The sequence below is a fragment of the Labrus mixtus genome, chromosome 21 (assembly GCF_963584025.1).
Source record: "Labrus mixtus chromosome 21, fLabMix1.1, whole genome shotgun sequence".
NCBI lineage: Eukaryota > Metazoa > Chordata > Actinopteri > Labriformes > Labridae > Labrus > Labrus mixtus.
The window spans coordinates 36,443-55,362 of NC_083632.1; the positions used below are offsets into that span (position 1 = coordinate 36,443).

Genomic DNA, 18,920 nt, shown 5'->3' on the forward strand with positions numbered 1-18,920 from the left:
GCCTGCGTCTTTTTTTAACGTGTGTGTGTGTTACTACCGCTCCATGCTCTTCTGTTTCTGGGTTCAGTCTTCTCAGCTCGAGCCCCCGGATTTTTACAGAGCCTCTACGGCTTCTTCATAAAAAAAAGACCTTAAGACTGACCCGGCCCATAAGGCCCATAAGACAAGGGTTAGCGTCTGCAGAAACAAAGAGAAGATATCAAAGTCAGAGATCAGAGAGAAAGGAGACTTATGCCGGCTTTTAAATGACTCAGTGTGACTTCAGATTTACTGCGAGGGCTTCAGTCCAGAGATACTCCGTTGTTGCTTACGTGTCCTGACCTTGTCCCCCATGTTATCGACTGATCCATATCAATAAAGTACTCCATGAAGAGCTCGGACTGTAGCGTGCTTACCAGTCACTTTCACTAATGGATTCACAGCCGAGCAGCCAGGAAACAGAGCGGCAGAGCTTTAAACTCCCCTCGGCAGCTGCAGAGTCAGAGATGCATCGTCTGTCTACAGCAGCTCAAGTCCTCCCTGTGATTTCACTCTTTAAACATCAGCTGGGTTCTTAAGACTGTCGACTACAAAACGTCACCAGTGAGCCATAAAACTGGGTTATTCATTAGCTCTGGTTTGTTCTTAAAGCTGGACTCTTGCTGTTGATGGACTGACAGGCTGAGAGATATGAAGCCATATCTTTGTGGTCCGCCTTCCTGCTGCTAAATTTATCTCTTTAAAATCTGCAGAGACCGAGGACTGGAAATCATCCAAACTTTAGAGGAAGAAAATCCACTTAAAAACAGAGACAAAAACCTGATACATTATCCTCATTTATGTTCCATCCCTGACCTCCTTCTCTGACCTCTGACCTCGACCCTCCCCTCTTCCATTAACCTGTTATTATCCCTAGATCTTCCTCCTCCTCTGCTGTTCATCCATTTAAGTCACACAGTGTGTCCTCGATGCCCTCACGCTCCACTTCTCCGCTCACTGATCCGAGAGGAATCGAGGGCTGTCTGCCAGAAAGCCACAAAAAGGTCACCACATCCATCTGAGGTCCTTACAGTTCTTACATTTACAGTTTATCCCAGGGAAGTCCTAAGCACCCTATATTAGGTAATTTATTGTTTTTATTAACAAAAATTTGCGGGTAAACTTTTGCACAGTCTTCACAAATACGCGGGCCTATAGTGGTCAGTTGGCTTGCCCCATGTACAGAGGCTACGGTCCTCAAAGCGGGCAATCTGGGTTCAAATCCAGCACATGCCTCACTCTCTTTCTCCCTGATTTCCGACACTTTTCTGTCTCTTTAATAAAGGAATAAAAAGACCCAAATAATACCTTTAAATTGCACACATACATTGCCAAATCTCTCTTCCTCTACCGGCATCTTTTAGTTGATAATGTGACTGAAGGTCTTTAGTTTTTTTTAAAGCGTCAGTACTTTTGGATACTATGGAGATTTTTTTAAAACATGTCTTATCGCAAATAATGACAGCCTTCCTTCCTGCCAGGATTTGATTTCAGTACCGACAGTCTGTGTGTCTCCTGACAGACAGCTCGAGGCTCTCAGGTGAGTCTCTCCACAGCCTGTGAGCTCAGATTTCATTCACACCCTCGAACTGAGAAAGGGCTAAAAGCTGCCAGAGCAAAACTCACAGATGGACCAGAGACAGAGCAGATGGTCAGCACCGACCCTGCTGTGTGTAGCAAACTGGACACCATTAATCTTCCCCCATGTCGAGGATGGAGGGCGAGGACGTTTTCTGGTGTGTGTTTCCTCGTCTGATTGGTTTAAAAATGTAAAATGGGCTTGAGGAGGGTGAAAATAAAAAAAAGCATGCCGGCCAAAGCTCCAGGTCCAACAGCGGCAAAGGGATCCCTTTCATTATCAATCAATGATAAATAAATCCATGGCAACCAGATCGATCGACTGGCTGCTGCCCTCAGCCTGAATCAGAGATGCCACAAAGAGAAGTTACTTCAAAATAAGATCCCAAGGTTTGGGATTGAGCTCGGAAATGTTTAAAAACATGTACAACTGGATTTTCTGGCCCCTTTCACAAACCCCAAAGTAAGTTTTCCTCAAACAAAGATTTCATTTTTGAATTATCAGCCATTTACCTTTTTGAGTAACAGTAGTATTTCTCTATTAAATGACTAAAAGTCCAAAATAAAACTCTTCAACGTTCAAAATTAAAAACAAACTGCAGATCTTTAAACTGGAAGAGCTGAATCAAGAGATGGAATTTGTTACTTTTACTAAAATAATAAATCAAAGGTAATTTATTCTTGCATATCAATAAGGTCAACAGGTGTTCCTCAGGGTTCAATTTTAGGTCCCCTCTTTTTCACAATCTACACTAATAATATTATTTTGTACTTTTAAGTAGTAATAAAGTATGTAAATTCCGCCACCATGGGGCTCTCAATCAAAATAATGAAAAAAAAGATGATCTAGAGGCATGGGGAAATCATGGGAGTTCTCTCTGCTTTTTCAACCAAGACCCAAAGATAAAAAAAACTGCTGTGGTTTTTCAGGCTTTTCGTGATTTCAAGGCCACCTGTTCTTACAAACAGATCAGGTCTTAAACGATGGTAGAAGCTTTGTAATGAAGACGGGAAGGAAAAGGAAAGAGAGGAGGAGGAGGAGGTTGTGTTACTCTGCCCTCTGCCAAGAATATCTCTGTCCTCTGGTGACGTGCAGGTAGAGACTGAAACGGTGAGAGGAGGGAAACAGGGACATCAAGGAGAGGAAGGACCGGTAGGATGATGGGAGGACAGGTGTGGTCAGAGCAACTTCAGTCTAGACTTTCAACTTGTCTCTGTCTAACCATAATCCCTTGTTTTGTTGGGTTTGAGGTATCTGAAGTCCTTTCCCCCTCTTCTTGTCAAAGTCTGCAGAGCGCTAACACAAACCAGTGTGTCCTCACGTGTGCGGTTATGTCACATGTGAACCTTTGAACTCTGAACAGAGTTCCCTTTATCTATGAGAAGCAGCAGAGGGAAATAAATTGTTCTCTGATGCTGTTTTTATAGTCGGAGAACTATTAATATCTTCCATAAGATACCATGCACGGGTCATTTCGCTCAAGGCATTGTTAAAGCATCTCTACAGTACATAAAGGGTTTGATGCAAAAATGAATTTATGTAAACTGCCAAATGTTCATGAAAGCCAGATCTCTTTCCCCAACAATGATTTCTGCAACAAGATTAACCCAGAACTTCCACCTGACGTGTGCATTGAGTGTCCGCTCTGTTCCGTTTGGCTCCGTGCTCCCTCGTCCATCAACACCCACAAGCTGCGTTCTCAAAGTGATTGTCATCAAAATGTTTTTGTTCACAGAGACACGGATTGGCTGGTAGTTGTATTTGTTCATTATTCTCTACGCTGCAACGCTGCTGCATTAAGAATCTAAAGTTTGGTCTAATTTTAAAATGTTTAATCAGGCTGGAAACAAGTGAGCAGACTGCTATCTTTGATATGAATGTGAATTAAGAGAATAATTATTGTCCAGCAGACTCTGAAATGAGTCAAACAAAGATATTTTTCTAAAAGCAGCCTGATCTTCATTTAAACATCATTAACGTTATACATGCAGTGAAATTCAGTCCTCAGTGTCTCCGTCCAGTCGAGGACATAAATTATTTTTTGACTCCCTCTCGGTCTGTTCCTAAATAGAGACTCCACATTTAGCCGCGCTGGGTTTGTATTATTCATGGCTGTTGGTTGGACGCTGGGTGTGTTTAGGCGTCTGTCAGACCGAGCGTGTCATCGGGACGTGGGGGAAATCTGATCCATGAAGAGTGAGGGACAGGTTTTTCCAGACGTCAGGATGCTCACAGTTAGCTTACATATGTATGCATTCACAGAGGAAGGAAATAACAAACTGGGAAGGCTTTTTACAGAGAGGTGTGCATGAAACACCAAACAGAAGTTCAGAAGCTGAACATTTAGTTTCTTTGTGAATACATAATCATTAACTTACTTTGTGTAAAGAGCTTTGGTCTGCGCTCAAATGGTGAATAAAAGAAAATTGTGTTTTCTTTAACTTTTGATGTGAACAAAGATACAGTTTTATTCTGGGATGTTCCCAGCCGACTAATTTCCTGATCGGTTAAACAGGTCAGAAAGCTTCAGCGACCCGTTTCGGCTTGTGGCTTTCATCAGGGACTCAACACATCAGTCTAATAAGGTAATAAAAAGTTAAGCTACATACTAGTGTTGCTGGAGCTTCTGGACCTTTTCAAGCCTTTCACTATCCCCTGAAGTTGTGCAAGAAAATCTTACAGTCTTAACCAACTAGTCTAAAGGTAAGAAAACACTCAGAAAACAGTCAAAGATGAGCACAGTTTATCACAAAATGTCTGCAGGTTAATGATGTAATTTGAATTAGTGAGTGTGGCTAACGTTAGCAGCACACATTTTCAGTTAATTAAAATTGGTTTTTTTTAGCCTTTTCACTCAGGTTTTTCTAGTGCACAAATTGAATATGATAAAAGAGGTGGATGGAAATGTGAACAAGGGGACAATACCTCAAAGGTACCTCGAGCCAGAAAACAACAGACAGACAAATCACGCAAGCTATGAACACACAGGATTTATTTTATCAGGGTGTAAGTTAAAACCTTCTTTAAAATGTCAAATAAGATTGATTGATTGATTGATTGTTGTTTGAATACCAGAATTTGAACTCTGATACAATGCTCATCAAAATCGAACAATATCAATACCTGCAGAATCCTGTATGAGCACGGCACAACAAAAAAAAATGACGTCTTTATCAGGTAACATAGACACACACACATTAAAGGCCTTACATGTGATTTTTCACACTTAAATATAATAGAAATCAAGTACATCCCTTGAAAATAACTCTATGAGTAATGACTGTCTACAATGGGTGTAACACCCGAGTCCCACTGTCTGTGATGTTTTCAGAGTTTTTTTTCTGTATGTTGACATAGCCGGCCCGACGGCTGACTCCTCCCCTCGCGAATAAAAGTGGTTTAATTGAGGGACTAGAGAAAAGAAGAATAACATACTGTACTCACTGCTTAACTGTGTTTCTAGATCACGCTTATTTCAGGTAAATTTACATGCAGTGTGAAGATACGAGCATAATAAAGATCGCTAGCATTAGCATGCTAACCCACAAACGCACCGCAAGTTGTTTTGGTTTCATGCTGGTGCTCAAGGGCGACATCTGCTGGATCAAAAAATCGCATATAAAGCCTTTAACTCAAAGTCCTGCTTCAGGCCGTTTATGACACATACAGCATGAACGCCCTGTCTTGCTGGGCATTAAACCAACCAACAGACACACACCCTCTCTCTCCCCCTCACAAACACACACACACAGCCTCCTCACACACACCGAATGAATGTCTGAATGAACAGCACCATGCCTGAATGAGCCTCGCCCACACACAAACAGACTACATGCAAGGACTAACCACTTCACCTCCAACACACACTGTAGGGTTGAGTAATAATAGTGTTATATTTTTTCATTCCCACAGATGACTGAGTTTAAGATATTTCCCCTCGTCTCTACTCAACACTTGTTTATTCAGGTGTTTGCATGTCATTGATATTAACAGTGGCGTTCCTCAGGGTAGAGTGTTAGGTCCTCTGTTTTTAACAATCTTTGTTCATATCGTTAATGCCTGGTGTTAGGTAAATCAAGTAATTTAAGTCCTGAAAATGATGATAACTTTATAACAAAGAACCATCAGAATAAAAAAATCTGAAACTTCAAGACAAGATTATATAGTTTTAAAACACAATATCAAAATGTTTTACGTTTTGAAATGTTTACAACCTTAGCCCCTATACAAATACAAGTTTTCCTGTTTTGCTAAAAATAGAAAGTTAATACAAAAGTTTGTGTGAATTCATCGTCTCATCTTGAGCTCAGGAGTTACAGAGTTAAAGGTGGACATGTTGCCCCAGGGTCATTCAGAGTCCTTTAGTGCCGGTACCCTCCCCCTCTCTTTGCCCCTCTGGTTTCATAGCAACTTGGCACAGACAACATCCCTGTTGTGCAGGGAGCTGTGGACCTCCACTCACTCACTCCACCATCACCCCCCTCTCCTCCAGCACCATCATTAATCTGCCACAAAGAAGCTCTTTCTCTCTGCTGCTCTGCACCAACACTCCCGACCAACAGGCAAACTCCCGCCCGCTAATCCTTTCTCACTTCATCCACAAAACTTAGTCCTGAAAATCCTGCAGCTTGTTCGACTATCTGAGAGCCAGTTTTTCCATCACAACTGTACATGAATGCAGCAAATACAATGTAAATCCTAAGGGGAAATCCAGAGTCCAAGCTTTTAAGAGAAAAGTTCAGCGCACTATTCTCATTTTACGCCCTGACGCAGGATGCAGGCAAGAAGAAAACCGTGCTGCGGGGAAGTGAACCTGAATGTTTTCTTCTGAGTTACAAGAAACTCTGCAGTGGTTAAAAGGCTGAAAGCTCATGACTGCTCTTTTTTAAGAATTTGATCAGCAGTTTCCTCGTCCAAATCATCACGTTTTTGTATTTCTCATCCTCATATAATGCTCTCAGAGAGACAGTAGCTGAAATGAAGCGTTTCAGGCAGAGGCTGAAATTAGGGATTTTACTGATGCCAGTATCAGATAAATAACGAGGCTTTTGAGCTACACATCTCACTACGCTGCTCAACAGGCGTCCCAGACTAACATCATTCATGGTGAGAGTGAGTTTAATAGAGCTCCTTTAAGGGATTTAATTTATTTATAATGTAGCAAGAATTTAAATGACAAGTTCTGATAAAACTGATTTTTAGGTGCCACTCAACAAAGCACCTAGTCTGGCTGAGGTTTAGAAGATAAAAAACTCAGACAATGACGTTAAAGGAAGTACTGTAGCAGAGATGTGTGCTTCAGGAAACCTCTCACTACAAAGTGGCTGCACAACAGCATCATCTTCCCGGGTTGATTTGATCAGAGAAAGGAAACACTTCAGACAGGCCCCGCCCAGTCAGAGAGATCAGAAGATTCACCAAACATTTCCTGCCACCAAAACCATCAGCAGAGATTCAGAGAGAGGAAACATCAATTATCCATCCGACGCACAACACACTGAGGAGAAGACAGGAGCAGGGAGTCAAATACATGAACACAGGGCAGAGGAGATTAAGATCAGAAAACATAAAGACAGAGAAAGATTAAAGGACGATAATGTTTAAAAACTCTCAAAAAATTTGTTATTTTAAATGAAAAAGTTTAGAGCATTAAAACTTGAATTCATCGAGCATAAATCTCCAAGGCTGACAAATGAATCTAATACAGGTGTGTCAATAATTGCAGTTCCTGAAATATCCACTAAAGGCGGTCTCCTGCAGTGAGTCAGTCCCCATAGAGCCCCATGTTAAAATGTCCAACTTTACAGCTGCAGTTCCTCCAGTGTCCACTAGAGTCTGTCTCCTGCAGTGAGTCAGTCCCCATAGAGCCCCATGTTAAAATGTCTAACTTTACAGCTGCAGTTCCTCCAGTGTCCACTAGAGTCTGTCTCCTGCAGTGAGTCAGTCCCCATAGAGCCCCATGTTAAAATGTCTAACTTTACAGCTGCAGTTCCTCCAGTGTCCACTAGAGTCTGTCTCCTGCAGTGAGTCAGTCCCCATAGAGCCCCATGTTAAAATAAACATGTTTACATCCTGGTACAAAAACAGTTTTGGTTTTTATAGCTTGTTCCTCTATTTATGACAACTTGACGGGTTGATTTTGTTTTTTGCTGTTAGGTGTCACCTCAGCTGATTCAGTCTCTGACCTTTAACCTCTGGGCCGTGTTTGTGCTGTTGGAGCCTTTTGGAGATTTGTTCCTGTAAATATCAGACTAATAATCTGTCTCTCTGTGAACTTTATTGGAATAACAGACCGTCCAACAAGTCTGAGCTCCACATTAGAAATTTATTTCATGATATGTTAGCAACAATTAGCAGCTAACTGTGTCCGTGCTCATCACACCTAGCTTGTTAATGTTTGCCCCATTTATTCGTGGCAGCCCATGCATGAGAATCAGGGTTGCTGTTGGCATGTAACATAACTCGTTTGGTTTTCTTAATGTTTTATTTGCTGTTGAGTTCCCTTGTTCCACCAAATCTTTTTTTAGCTATGTAACCTCTTTGTGCAGCTGAAATATATACGATATACTGAATCTTTATGTATCCTGTAGAGAGCAAATAATTTAAATTCCTCACAAACTGTCTGCAATGTAAGCCCACCTCCGCCTCAGTGAGAGGATAAAGAAAGAGAGCAAACAAAGAGTCATAAAGACGGAGAGAGAGGGTAAACAGAAAGAGGGGGAGTCAGCTACCAGGAGAGAGACGAGTGAATCAGCAGCAGAGAAAGAGATTCAGTGATGGAGAAAGGTCAGTAATTCTACGTCATTAAAGCAAAGAGTCAGCAGAGAGAAAGCCTCCGATCATTAGCCGGGAAGCTAACTGATGATTCTGCTTTAAACTGGGAGTGTTCTTACCAATAAACCACAGAGATTAATGAGGCCTGCAGACACATCGAACAAAGCATCTCATTTAATATTTAATGCTTTTCTGACCTTCCTGCTTGTCCTCCCATGCTGGGCAAAAACAAAGCGCCCTCTCAGGAAGTTAACGGCCTTTAAATATTCATCTTAGCTGCAGGAGAATGTGCATAATTTTGTTTTTCAGAAAAAGAGCCGGGAGAAATGTGAACAAAATAAAAGTTAATTCCCTACTCTGACTGCTGCTGCACAAATTATTAATCCATTACAGTGTTTTTGTTCTCAAGAACAATCTGGAGGAATTAATTTTTGATCAGCTGGACCCAAACTCTTCAACATATCCTCCCTCTGCGTCATATTTACCATGTTTCATCAGTGAACAGTCTCATCAGAATAGAGTTTCAAGAAAATATCAAGACACCTATGTATTGCGATATAATGTTTGTGGATAGCGTATCAAATTTAAATCAAGAGTTTACATGTGTGTTATGGGCTGTGGTGTGTTGGTGTTGTTGTCCTGTCGTCTCTCCCCTCCCTCTCTTTTCCTTGTGTTGCTTACAACTTGGTGCTCCGCCCATCTCTGTGGAAGAGAGCAGTAATTTGGGTTCACCTGGCAATCAGGTCCTGCATGCAGCAGGAGAAATAAATGCAGCGTGACCAGTGTTTGTGCAGGCTTCTTTCGGGTGCTGGACCTTCATGCTGCAGGAGAGACATTTTCTTGTCCAGTGAAAGGAGTTCAAAGTGAACTGGTTGAGAGTTTAGTTTATTTGTTTTTCTTTATTTTGTTTGTTTGTTTCTAAACTATGTACAATCCATACAGATAGATAAATATAAACACATTCATTCTTGTTATTTTACTGCACTTCTAATCAGTGGTGCACTAGCAGACAATGCAATCACACATTGCACATTTTCTTTTATCCTGCAGGCCTTCTTCCAACATTACGATGTATCGGAAATAATTATAGGCCCTGTGCAATTACACAAATTAATGAATCCCTTTATTCAAGGTCCAATTACAGTTAGGGGGCTGGGTACAGTCTACATCCTGGTGTGGGCAAACTGCTTTTACGGTTACAGTATGCTGGTAATAAAAAAATACCAGAACGTGTAGAAAAACATGACAAAGACTGACGATATAAAAGAAGTAAAATAAAAATCTGTGATAGTTTTTCCACCCTGTGAATTCTTGTTTTTCCTCTGCTGAAGATTCCTAATCTCAGCGGGGATTCAAGTTGCCAGAGGATGAATTATCTGTTAGCAGAGAAAGTGCAGCAGGGCGGAAACATCAGAAAGAGAGAGACAGATGGAAGAAGAACTGGACCTCCGCCAGACTGTCAAGGACTAAAACAAGGATCAGTCACAGTGTCTGCAAGTTCCCTCAGGACCCAGCTTCTGTTCTTCTAGCAGATAAAACACTCTGCAGGTGAAACTAAACAAGCCAGGATCAACAGGTGTGAAGGACTGCAGTACTAAAGAGTGGGAAAACCAAATGGATAAAGTACCAGAGGAACCAACAAAGTTAAAGGAGCCTGAAGAGACAACAGGAAAGAAAAGATCTGCAGGACTGAATGATGTTCTACAAGGCAAAGAGAGAGAACCAGGCACGACTGAGTGACACCATTTCTAAAGGAAAGACACAAAGAGCTGAATAAGGGTGTTTTCACATGGCACGATAGCGCCCCCCTCCCTTCTCCCCCGCTGGTCTGCGTTCAAATTAGTAACATCGTTCCGACACAGCAGGTGGCGGTATGCACAGTTAAATTTACAAATCCACCAAAAAGCAGAAAAAATAAGAAGTAACCATGGCAACCACTAGCGGGCTGAGACCATCTTGCTAACTGTGGATGCGTTTGTTATTTCTGAGATGCCAACAACGACCCCTCTTCCTGCGTCCACATCTAACAGAGTATGAAATGGGCCGCGCTGCGTGGATTCATTAGCTAATTGTTATCGGACATAATCGACAGTAATCACTGGAAAGACGCCAATTTGGGATTATAAGAAATAAACCATTGGAATTTTAGAAAAGGGGATTATTGTGGTGAAAGATGTGAGAAATGTAGAACGTGCATTGTTAGCATTCCTCACATGAACTCACTCACTCACTGAGCTTCTCTTTCTCTCAGTCTGGAGACACTTCAACACAACTTTACTGCCTTGAAATTAAAATACACACCGACAGAAACACAATAAACATGAACTTGAAGTCAGTGAACTCATCACATAGTTCTGCTGTTGGTCAGAGACTTCTATCGTTCCACCACCAACACCTCAAAGCTGAGCCAGTCCTGAAGAACAAATAGCTAAATATTTTGAGTTTCGCTTCCAAAAATTGAGGATTCCTTGTTTTGTTTTTTGTTGTTGTTTCAATATGCTTGGGTTTTTTGGTTTGGGTCGCTCAAAACAAGACTTTCTACATCTTCAGCATGGGTTACAGGTATTTCTTTTCACACTTGGCCGATTATTTATCTGTCAGATGAATGATAATCTATCATCAGCACGAAAAGAGGAAAATCAATGAAACACATCATACTTAATAATCACCTAAAATAACATTTATCATGTATTGCTTTCAGATGGTATTTCCAATAATTTTTGTAACACAAATTTAAAAAATGGCTCTTAAACTATTCATGTTTTTAATTGCAATTAATCAGATTTGTATTCGCACGTTTAAAATTCCACTACTTGGATTAAATCGATTGAAAGGTGTCAAGATTCACATCTTTACTCTGTAAAATGATTTGTATTAATATGTTGAGCTTCAGCAGCTGCAGAGCGAGATTTAGAAATTGAGGACGCACCATCGTCTTTAAAATCGGAGGTGTGGAAGAATTTTGGCTTCCCCAAGACAGAAAGTGAAAGAGGTGAGAAGATAACAGACGAGACAAACACTGTGCAAATAAAGCAAGAAGAAGAGGAACTACACAAATAACACAACCAACATGATGCAGCATTTAATAAATAACACAACGAGAAGCTTCAATCACCTCCCCTTGTTGAGAGAAAAACATTAAAAGGCCAAACCACACTGACAAGAAAATCTTTCTCAGTCATCATTTGTCTACTGTCACATTTTGTAAAATAAATCGTGAGAGAATCGTATCGGGAGTTGAGTTAGGGCTGGGTAATATATCGCGTTTTTAAGATATATCGATATATTTCCAAACAAGATGTAGGGTAAGACAATATGGTTAATATGGATATAGTTTATGTTGCATTAAAATAACATTACAGAGGTGCCAGGTCACCTGTTTCTCATCTCACTGATGATGACTGACTGTCTGCTCCTCCTCTCTCTCTCTTTTATTGTATTTAAGGAACATTTTTATTTTACAATATTACTTTTTAAATTCTCGAACAGGTAGTTTATTTCCCATGTGTTTTCACTGTTAATAAAATACATATCGATCGAGTATCGCCATTCAGCTAAACAATATCGAGATTGTTTTATGGAGTTTTGGCCCGTATCATTGGCCCGAGTCATTCCCTTATAACTAGGCTGTATGTGTGTATGTTTTGCCCTATTTAATATGTATATTATCTAATTGCTGTATAAGCTAACATATCATGTTGTCAGGTCCACTTAGCTTTAGCATCGCCCCTTTAACGCTGTGTTTTCAGTTAACCGTCATTTCCCATTAAAAACAGCCGTTAGCTCTCAGTTTGAGCTGTTTCTGTCTCTGTTTCACCTCTACTGTAATCAGACATCATGTATGTAGTATAACGTGTGTATAATCATCGTTTTATATGTTACCTGGATGTGTTAAAGTGAGGAAATCAGCTCTGTGCCGTGAGAGGCTGAAACTCACCTGCCGGGTCGACGGAGCATCAGACGTCAAAACGCGGAAATGTTCGTGTCGTTGAAGTGTTTGAATTAAGGTAGCCGGGTGTCACACAGGAGATGTTTTCATTAAATCCAAGCAGAGAGAGTCTGATGAATAAACAGCAGGCGATACAAGTCCCGTTAGAGGCGATAAAGTCCAACCGGAGCCGTGATACGGACGAGGGAGCGGAGCAGAGTCCCGCTGCTGCTCTCCGGCCTGTGAGCACTGAACACCGCCGAACACTACGGGGTCTCCGACTCAGATATACAACCTGCACGGGTTAACTGTTCGCTGTAAATGTTATTAAAATAAAACAAAACACAAACGCTTATTTTAGCGTAAAATCCGTCTTTGCACATGTGCAGAGGACGAGCTGCTGTGTCTGACTGCTGCTGCTGCACGAGCTGCTGAATCATCCACACACACACACACACACACACACACGTGCACGCGGACAGCGCTTGCGCGTTGCACAGCTGACAATGACGTCATCTTCCAACTGTAAACATAACCCTTTCTTCACCAAACTAGTTCTTTATAAACACAATTTTCACCACAAAGGGGGAAAAACAGTTGTAATATAAGATGTAATTTCTTTGTACATTTCTAAATAAAAAAATTCTCACAAAAAAATCATATGTCATTTATTTAGCAGGATATTTATCTCTGAAGGGATACCTTGTTATACCTACCAGAGAGTTATACCTATAACTGTCCGACCTTAAACTGGATTTTGACCTGCATGTTACTCGTCAGCTAATTCAGGAAACGCACGATTGTGATTAAACAGTTGTCTGTTTTTCTTGTCTGTTCTTACAGCATGTACAACTTTATACAAATGTTTGACCGAGATCTTTATAAAGTCATGCAAACCCCCACATCCCTCCACTTTGAACTGAATCAGCCTTTGTGCTGCCATAAGAAAAAAATCATCAGTGCTGACCTGCATGCCACCCATCCAGGCCTTATACCGGTCCAGGGTCAGGAGTCCCTGCAGACTCCTCACACCCGGTCACAAACTGTTTAAACTCCTCCCCTCTGGCAAGCGTTACAGATCACCGCACGCCAAAACAACCAGACATAAGAACAGTTTCTTCCCCCAAGCTGTCACTCTGATGAACGCTGAACAGTCACAGAGTGTCAGACCTGTCGCTGTTCAATAACCTAATCATGTAAATACTGTAATATTATCCTCTTCATGCACATGAACACCTTTAATGTAAGTCCTGTAAAACTCATACCTCATGTATATTAACCCTCTGTTACATAATCACAATTTTTCCTATCAATCTCATCTCAGCATGTTTACACTAATCACCATTGCACTATTGTCTTATATTATTCTTTGCTTATTTATGTTTATATTTAATGTTATACTTTTGTACACTGAGAGAAAAGTTCACCAAAGACAAATTGTGTGTGTAAGCATACATGGCCAGTAAAGCTGATTCTGATTCTTCTGATGTTCTGCTGCTGCTGCTGTACTGTGAGCATTTGTCCACCAGAGGGCAGAATTTACTTCTTTTTTTTTTTTACTCTCCAGACTCCCAGATTGTTTTCTGATCATTTTGTAATCCTAGAATTCTTTAAAGCTCACACTCAGAATGTCTAAAAACCTCCTTGAGAACAGAAAAATATATTTGAAGCTTTGACTAAAAAAAACTGGATCTCAGATGTAAACAACAAATACATTATGACAGTTACATAAAAACACTTTTATTATGTACCTGATATCTGGCTATCACACAATCGCTGAAAAATCAATCAGATGATCTAAGATGTCACTTAGCCAACATCCCAGCAGCAACGATAACATGAACAACCCTCAGATAAAAACACTCCAAGAGGTCAGACAACAACCAGTACCAACATCTCATCCACTCATGGGTGCAATGCTAACAGGCAGGCAGGCCACTGCTTGGGGCCCCAGACCACAAAACCTAAAAGGCAGCAATATGCAAACTTTTTCCTAGACAGTAGGAAATCTCCCTCAGAGGGAGGCGGGCCCCGTCTGACAGCACTCTCTCTTGTTGCACTGCTAAGCGTCCCCTCGTCAATTAAAGTCAACAAAGAAAAAAGAAGGTGAGAAAAAAGACACAAGAAAAAAGAGTAAGTGTGGGGACACTGGCATGCTGGTTGGAGGCCCCAACAGACTCTATTGAGCCTTTAAGTGCAATACTCCATGCAATATCAACACTGCACATGTATATTTGTAAACACTGTTCCTATATTAAATTCCCCGTGCTTGCACATGCTTTAATATGTCTTAAGATACTCTGCTACTTATGCTTATTCTACTTGTATTTTCTATATTCCCTACTTCTATATTGTGTTTAAGAGCTGCTGTAACGACCTCATTAATAAAGTATTTCTTATTTCTGAATCTGATGATGTATTGATCTCACAAAGTCATGCTATAAATAACTTCAATAGCATATAGAGTTCACGTCACTGCCTGCATTCATTCATTAAATCAAAATGAGCTGGACTTATACTCATCATATTTGTATCCTGATTTTTAAGTGTTACCATTTTATTTTCCATATTCGTGGATGCCTCCGGAGAATAATCAGATCAGGTGAAAATTATATCGATGTGTTGAAGAGCTCTTCATGTGAGGCTGAATACGTTAACGGAAGGAGAGGGTAGATATAGGTGTTGAGGGTTAGTCGCTCTGCGCGCTCAGCAGCGAACAAACTGGTCCGAGTGAGCGCGTCTCCTGCTCTCTTCGTTGGGGGTTCCTTCTTGGGATTAGTCGGAGTAGGCCTATTCCTTTTCGTCTGCATGTTGGGAACGGAAGCAGAGAGTTTGGAGTTTGGACAGAGGAGTGGAGAGACAGTCTCATGAGGAGAAGTTGAGACAGATGTGGCACCGAGCTATCCATGGAGAGATTTCTTAACGAGAGCCAAAACCAGGATCAGCAGGCGCAGCAGGGCCAGCACAGGGTGGTCACAACGGGAGCGGACAGCACCGGGCCGGGTGGGGGTCTCAGCCTCCGCGCTCTGACCGGCTGCGTCCTGTGCGTCCTGATCGTCTCCACCCTGCTGGGGAACACTCTGGTGTGCGCCGCGGTCATTAAGTTCCGCCACCTGCGCTCCAAAGTCACCAACTCGTTCGTCATCTCTCTGGCGGTGTCGGACCTGTTCGTGGCCGTGCTCGTGATGCCCTGGAGGGCGGTGTCCGAGGTCGCAGGGTTCTGGTTGTTCGGCCGCTTTTGTGACACCTGGGTGGCCTTCGACATCATGTGCTCCACCGCCTCGATCCTGAACCTGTGCATCATCAGCATGGACCGCTACTGGGCAATCTCCAGCCCCTTCAAGTATGAGCGCAAGATGACGCGCAGGTTCGCCTTCCTCATGATCGGCGTGGCGTGGACTCTCTCCATCCTCATCTCATTCATCCCGGTGCAACTCAACTGGCACCGCGCGTACTCGGACAACTCGACCGCGGAGAACCCGGAAGACTGCAACGCGAGCCTGAACCGGACTTACGCCATCTCTTCGTCCCTCATCAGCTTCTACATCCCGGTGGTGATCATGGTGGGCACGTACACGCGCATTTTCCGCATCGCGCAAACCCAAATCAGACGCATCTCATCTTTGGAGAGGGCGGCAGGGCACCGTGCGCAAAACCGCCACCACCGCGCATCAACGCACGACGAAAGCTCCCTGAAAACGTCTTTTAAGAGAGAAACTAAAGTTTTAAAAACTCTGTCCATCATCATGGGGGTCTTCGTGTTCTGCTGGCTGCCTTTCTTCGTCCTGAACTGCGTCGTGCCTTTCTGTGAGCTGGACAAAGTGGGAGAGCCGCCGTGCGTCAGCGACACCACCTTCAGCATCTTCGTGTGGTTCGGCTGGGCGAACTCGTCCCTGAACCCGGTCATCTACGCCTTCAACGCGGACTTCAGGAAGGCCTTCTCCACCATCCTGGGCTGCAACAAATACTGCTCCAGCTCCGCGGTGGAGGCGGTGGACTTCAGCAACGAGCTGGTGTCTTATCACCATGACACCACCATGCAGAAGGAGGCCTGCGCCGTGCAAGGCCATGCTGGGTCACAGAGACTCATCCCCCCACCTCCTCCGCCGCAGCACACCGGAGGAGACCTGGAGCAGGACTTTGACAAAGTTTCTATCATTTCAGAAGATTCTAGAAACCACAGCAACCTCCTGCTGCCCGCCATGCTGCAGTATGAGTGCGAGGCTGAGATTTCTCTGGACATGATGCCCTTCAACTCGTCCGGACCAACAGACTGTTACGTTATCCCGGGTCAGATCCAGGACCTGTGAGCATGAGTAGTGCGGGATCTGTTCAATTTTGTGCCTCCTAATTCATCCTGGGCCAACTTTTACATCATGCGCCACACAGCTCTGACCTCCTGTTGGTGACGCCTTTAAGGAAAAAGATGTAAAAAAAAAGGAGATAAACCAGATGTTTAAACACTTTCAGTTCAGACCCTTTGTGTGTGTGTGTGTGTGTGTGTGTGTGTGTGTGTGTGTGTGAGTGTGTGTTTCTAAATACCACACCTTTTTTCTAGTAATCTGACAGTACAGAATTTTCTAGAAACTTTGCATTGTTGAAAGAAATTGCAAAACATTTTGGAGATAATAAAACTTTCCTTCGGATTTGTAAAAGTGTCTGCGGATCTTTTAGAAATGTTGAGTTGTTTTGTTGTGTTTAAGCAAAAGTTTCTCTAGATCCTCGCAAAGGTTCTTCAGATCATGCAAATGTTTCTGGAAATCGTGCAAGTCAAGTTTTGAAAGAACTCATAAAACTTTCTCAGGATCTTATGAAAGATTTTTGAGCTCTTGCAAAATTTTTATTGGGATTTGCAAAAAGATCAAGCTTTTTGTTCTCTCCGTGATACACACATTTCATACCATCACTCAGAGTTCCACTGTTGTTAAAAACTATTTAAAAATGTCTATTTACACAATAACTATGTTAATATTGATTTTACTTTTTGATGTATTTGCCAGAAAGTGACACAATTGGTTGAAAAACATTTTTGCTCAGCTGTGTTTGATTAAAAAATGGTAAAATGTCACCTCTGACTTGTTCTTTCTGCTCATTAATTATTCATGTAAATAATTAACAGATCAATGTTCAGTCGCAGTGAGAGGCTGTTGAGTAACAGATGGGCCCACCGAGAGACTTTTTGAACCAGATGTGTCTGATGTCTGAGTCCGACCTTTGTTATGATAAAGGAGGACGATATGAAGAGCAGGGGTAATTAAAACCAATCAAACCATTAGCTCCAGTGTTTAATTATCCCTTCAGATAATTGCAGGATGATTTTGAGACATTGAGCTCAAAAAGAGACGAGACGTTTTAAGTGTTCATTCGGATTGAATTGTTTTGAAGAGGTCCAACATTGGGGGGTGTTGCATGTTTCTGAAAATACTGTAACAGAGTGCCTCGGTGTGGCTGCAGCTGTTATAGCCGAGGAGCAACAGGATAGCTTTCAGACTCAAGATTATTGGACATATTAGGCCCAATTTTATTTTCTTTAATTTTAAGAAATATAATATACTGATGACACCCAGCTGTATCCTCACTTTAAACTTCTACCTCCGATCTAAAGTGCTTTGAGGGTGTGAACTCCTATTTGTTACAAAGCCTCTGTCAGCTTAAGAAAAATAAAACTGAAGTTGTAATTCTTTTAGCGCTGCAAGACAACTTTCCAACATCAATCTCAACTTCTCAGTCTTTGATGTTACTATTCTTCCCTTCAATTCTACATCAAGATGTGTGAGTCTGTGGAGGTCGCACAGTCAGGGGAATAAAGGATGAACCTTTAAGGAGTAAGATGATATGATATGTGAAAGGGGTCGTTACAAGGACGGGGCTGTTGTATCAGAGGCCAGGACTGCTGGTTGTGTTGCAGGTGGAACGCTGTGATTCTGACTTCATCCAGATGGAAAGGTTGGAGCTGATTAAGATTCAGCTTCCTGCCAGGCACAGAAAGCACAGCGAGGGATGAAAGTCATGCAATGTTTAAATTGCATCTTTGGTGGAAAAATTATGTTTCGCTGCTGCGTGATCCCAGCAGGAGTTTTCACAATCCCACAGCAAGTTTGTGTAACTTCATTTGAGTTTGATTATCTGTAATGTCCCTTCAGTTAGCCCAAGTTTATACCCATAATCCTTTGTGATTTATGAGCTCAAACTTACACTGCGTCAGTATTCAGAGGACAAGTCTTTTCTGGAGATTCATTCTTAATTCAATGAACAACCAGAAGCAGAGAGGTTTTGAAACAAGGCCTCAGCAGTCAGTGTTTCCTGTTCCTCAGGAGGACAATGACCGTCAACAGGTCTTCGGGTAAACTGAACTTTAAAGATAATTTTAGCCCTTTTCTTTTTAACGGTCAGACCCACAGTAGTGCTTGTTTTTGTAAAGTATGCATTTTACATTTCTATTTTGAGTAACCAAAAACACAACATCGATTACTTTGGAATCAGACCATCTGTTAATGTTTGCTGCTGAAGAGTTCTACGGATGAGGAAAGTCTGAAGTCTACGCCAATTTACTGACATCTGATTGGAATCATAGGTCCTGCATGACCTTCACCTTGTAGCGCACGGCAAGTTTTTGTAGGC

At 42.0% G+C, this 18,920-nt stretch overlaps 2 protein-coding genes across 10 annotated transcripts in view; one reads left to right on the forward strand and one right to left on the reverse strand.

Moving 5' to 3' along the window:
• Positions 1–12,760, reverse strand: part of LOC132954942 (serine-rich coiled-coil domain-containing protein 2-like) — a 35,446-nt gene extending 22,686 nt beyond the window's left edge. For 3 of the 9 annotated variants that reach the window (XM_061027491.1, XM_061027488.1, XM_061027492.1), the window contains exon 1: positions 12,309–12,759. The gene's annotated coding sequence lies outside the window, so the exon portion shown is untranslated. Of the gene's footprint in view, positions 1–37; positions 347–395; positions 768–12,308 lie in introns of those variants that run through there. The other 6 variants (XM_061027489.1, XM_061027487.1, XM_061027490.1 and 3 more) reach the window with 4 other exon arrangements.
• A 2,678-nt stretch (positions 12,761–15,438) lies between these two features.
• On the forward strand, positions 15,439–16,701 carry LOC132955463 (D(5)-like dopamine receptor). The gene has a single exon (XM_061028309.1). It carries the CDS (start codon positions 15,485–15,487, stop codon positions 16,607–16,609), a length of 1,125 nt encoding a protein of 374 aa, XP_060884292.1. The 5' UTR covers positions 15,439–15,484; the 3' UTR covers positions 16,610–16,701.
• Positions 16,702–18,920: the final 2,219 nt, after the last annotated feature.

Coding starts and splice junctions, on each gene's coding strand:
- LOC132955463 (XM_061028309.1), top strand. CDS start 15,485: ATGCCCTGGAGGGCGGTGTCCGAGGTCGCAGGGTTCTGGTTGTTCGGC.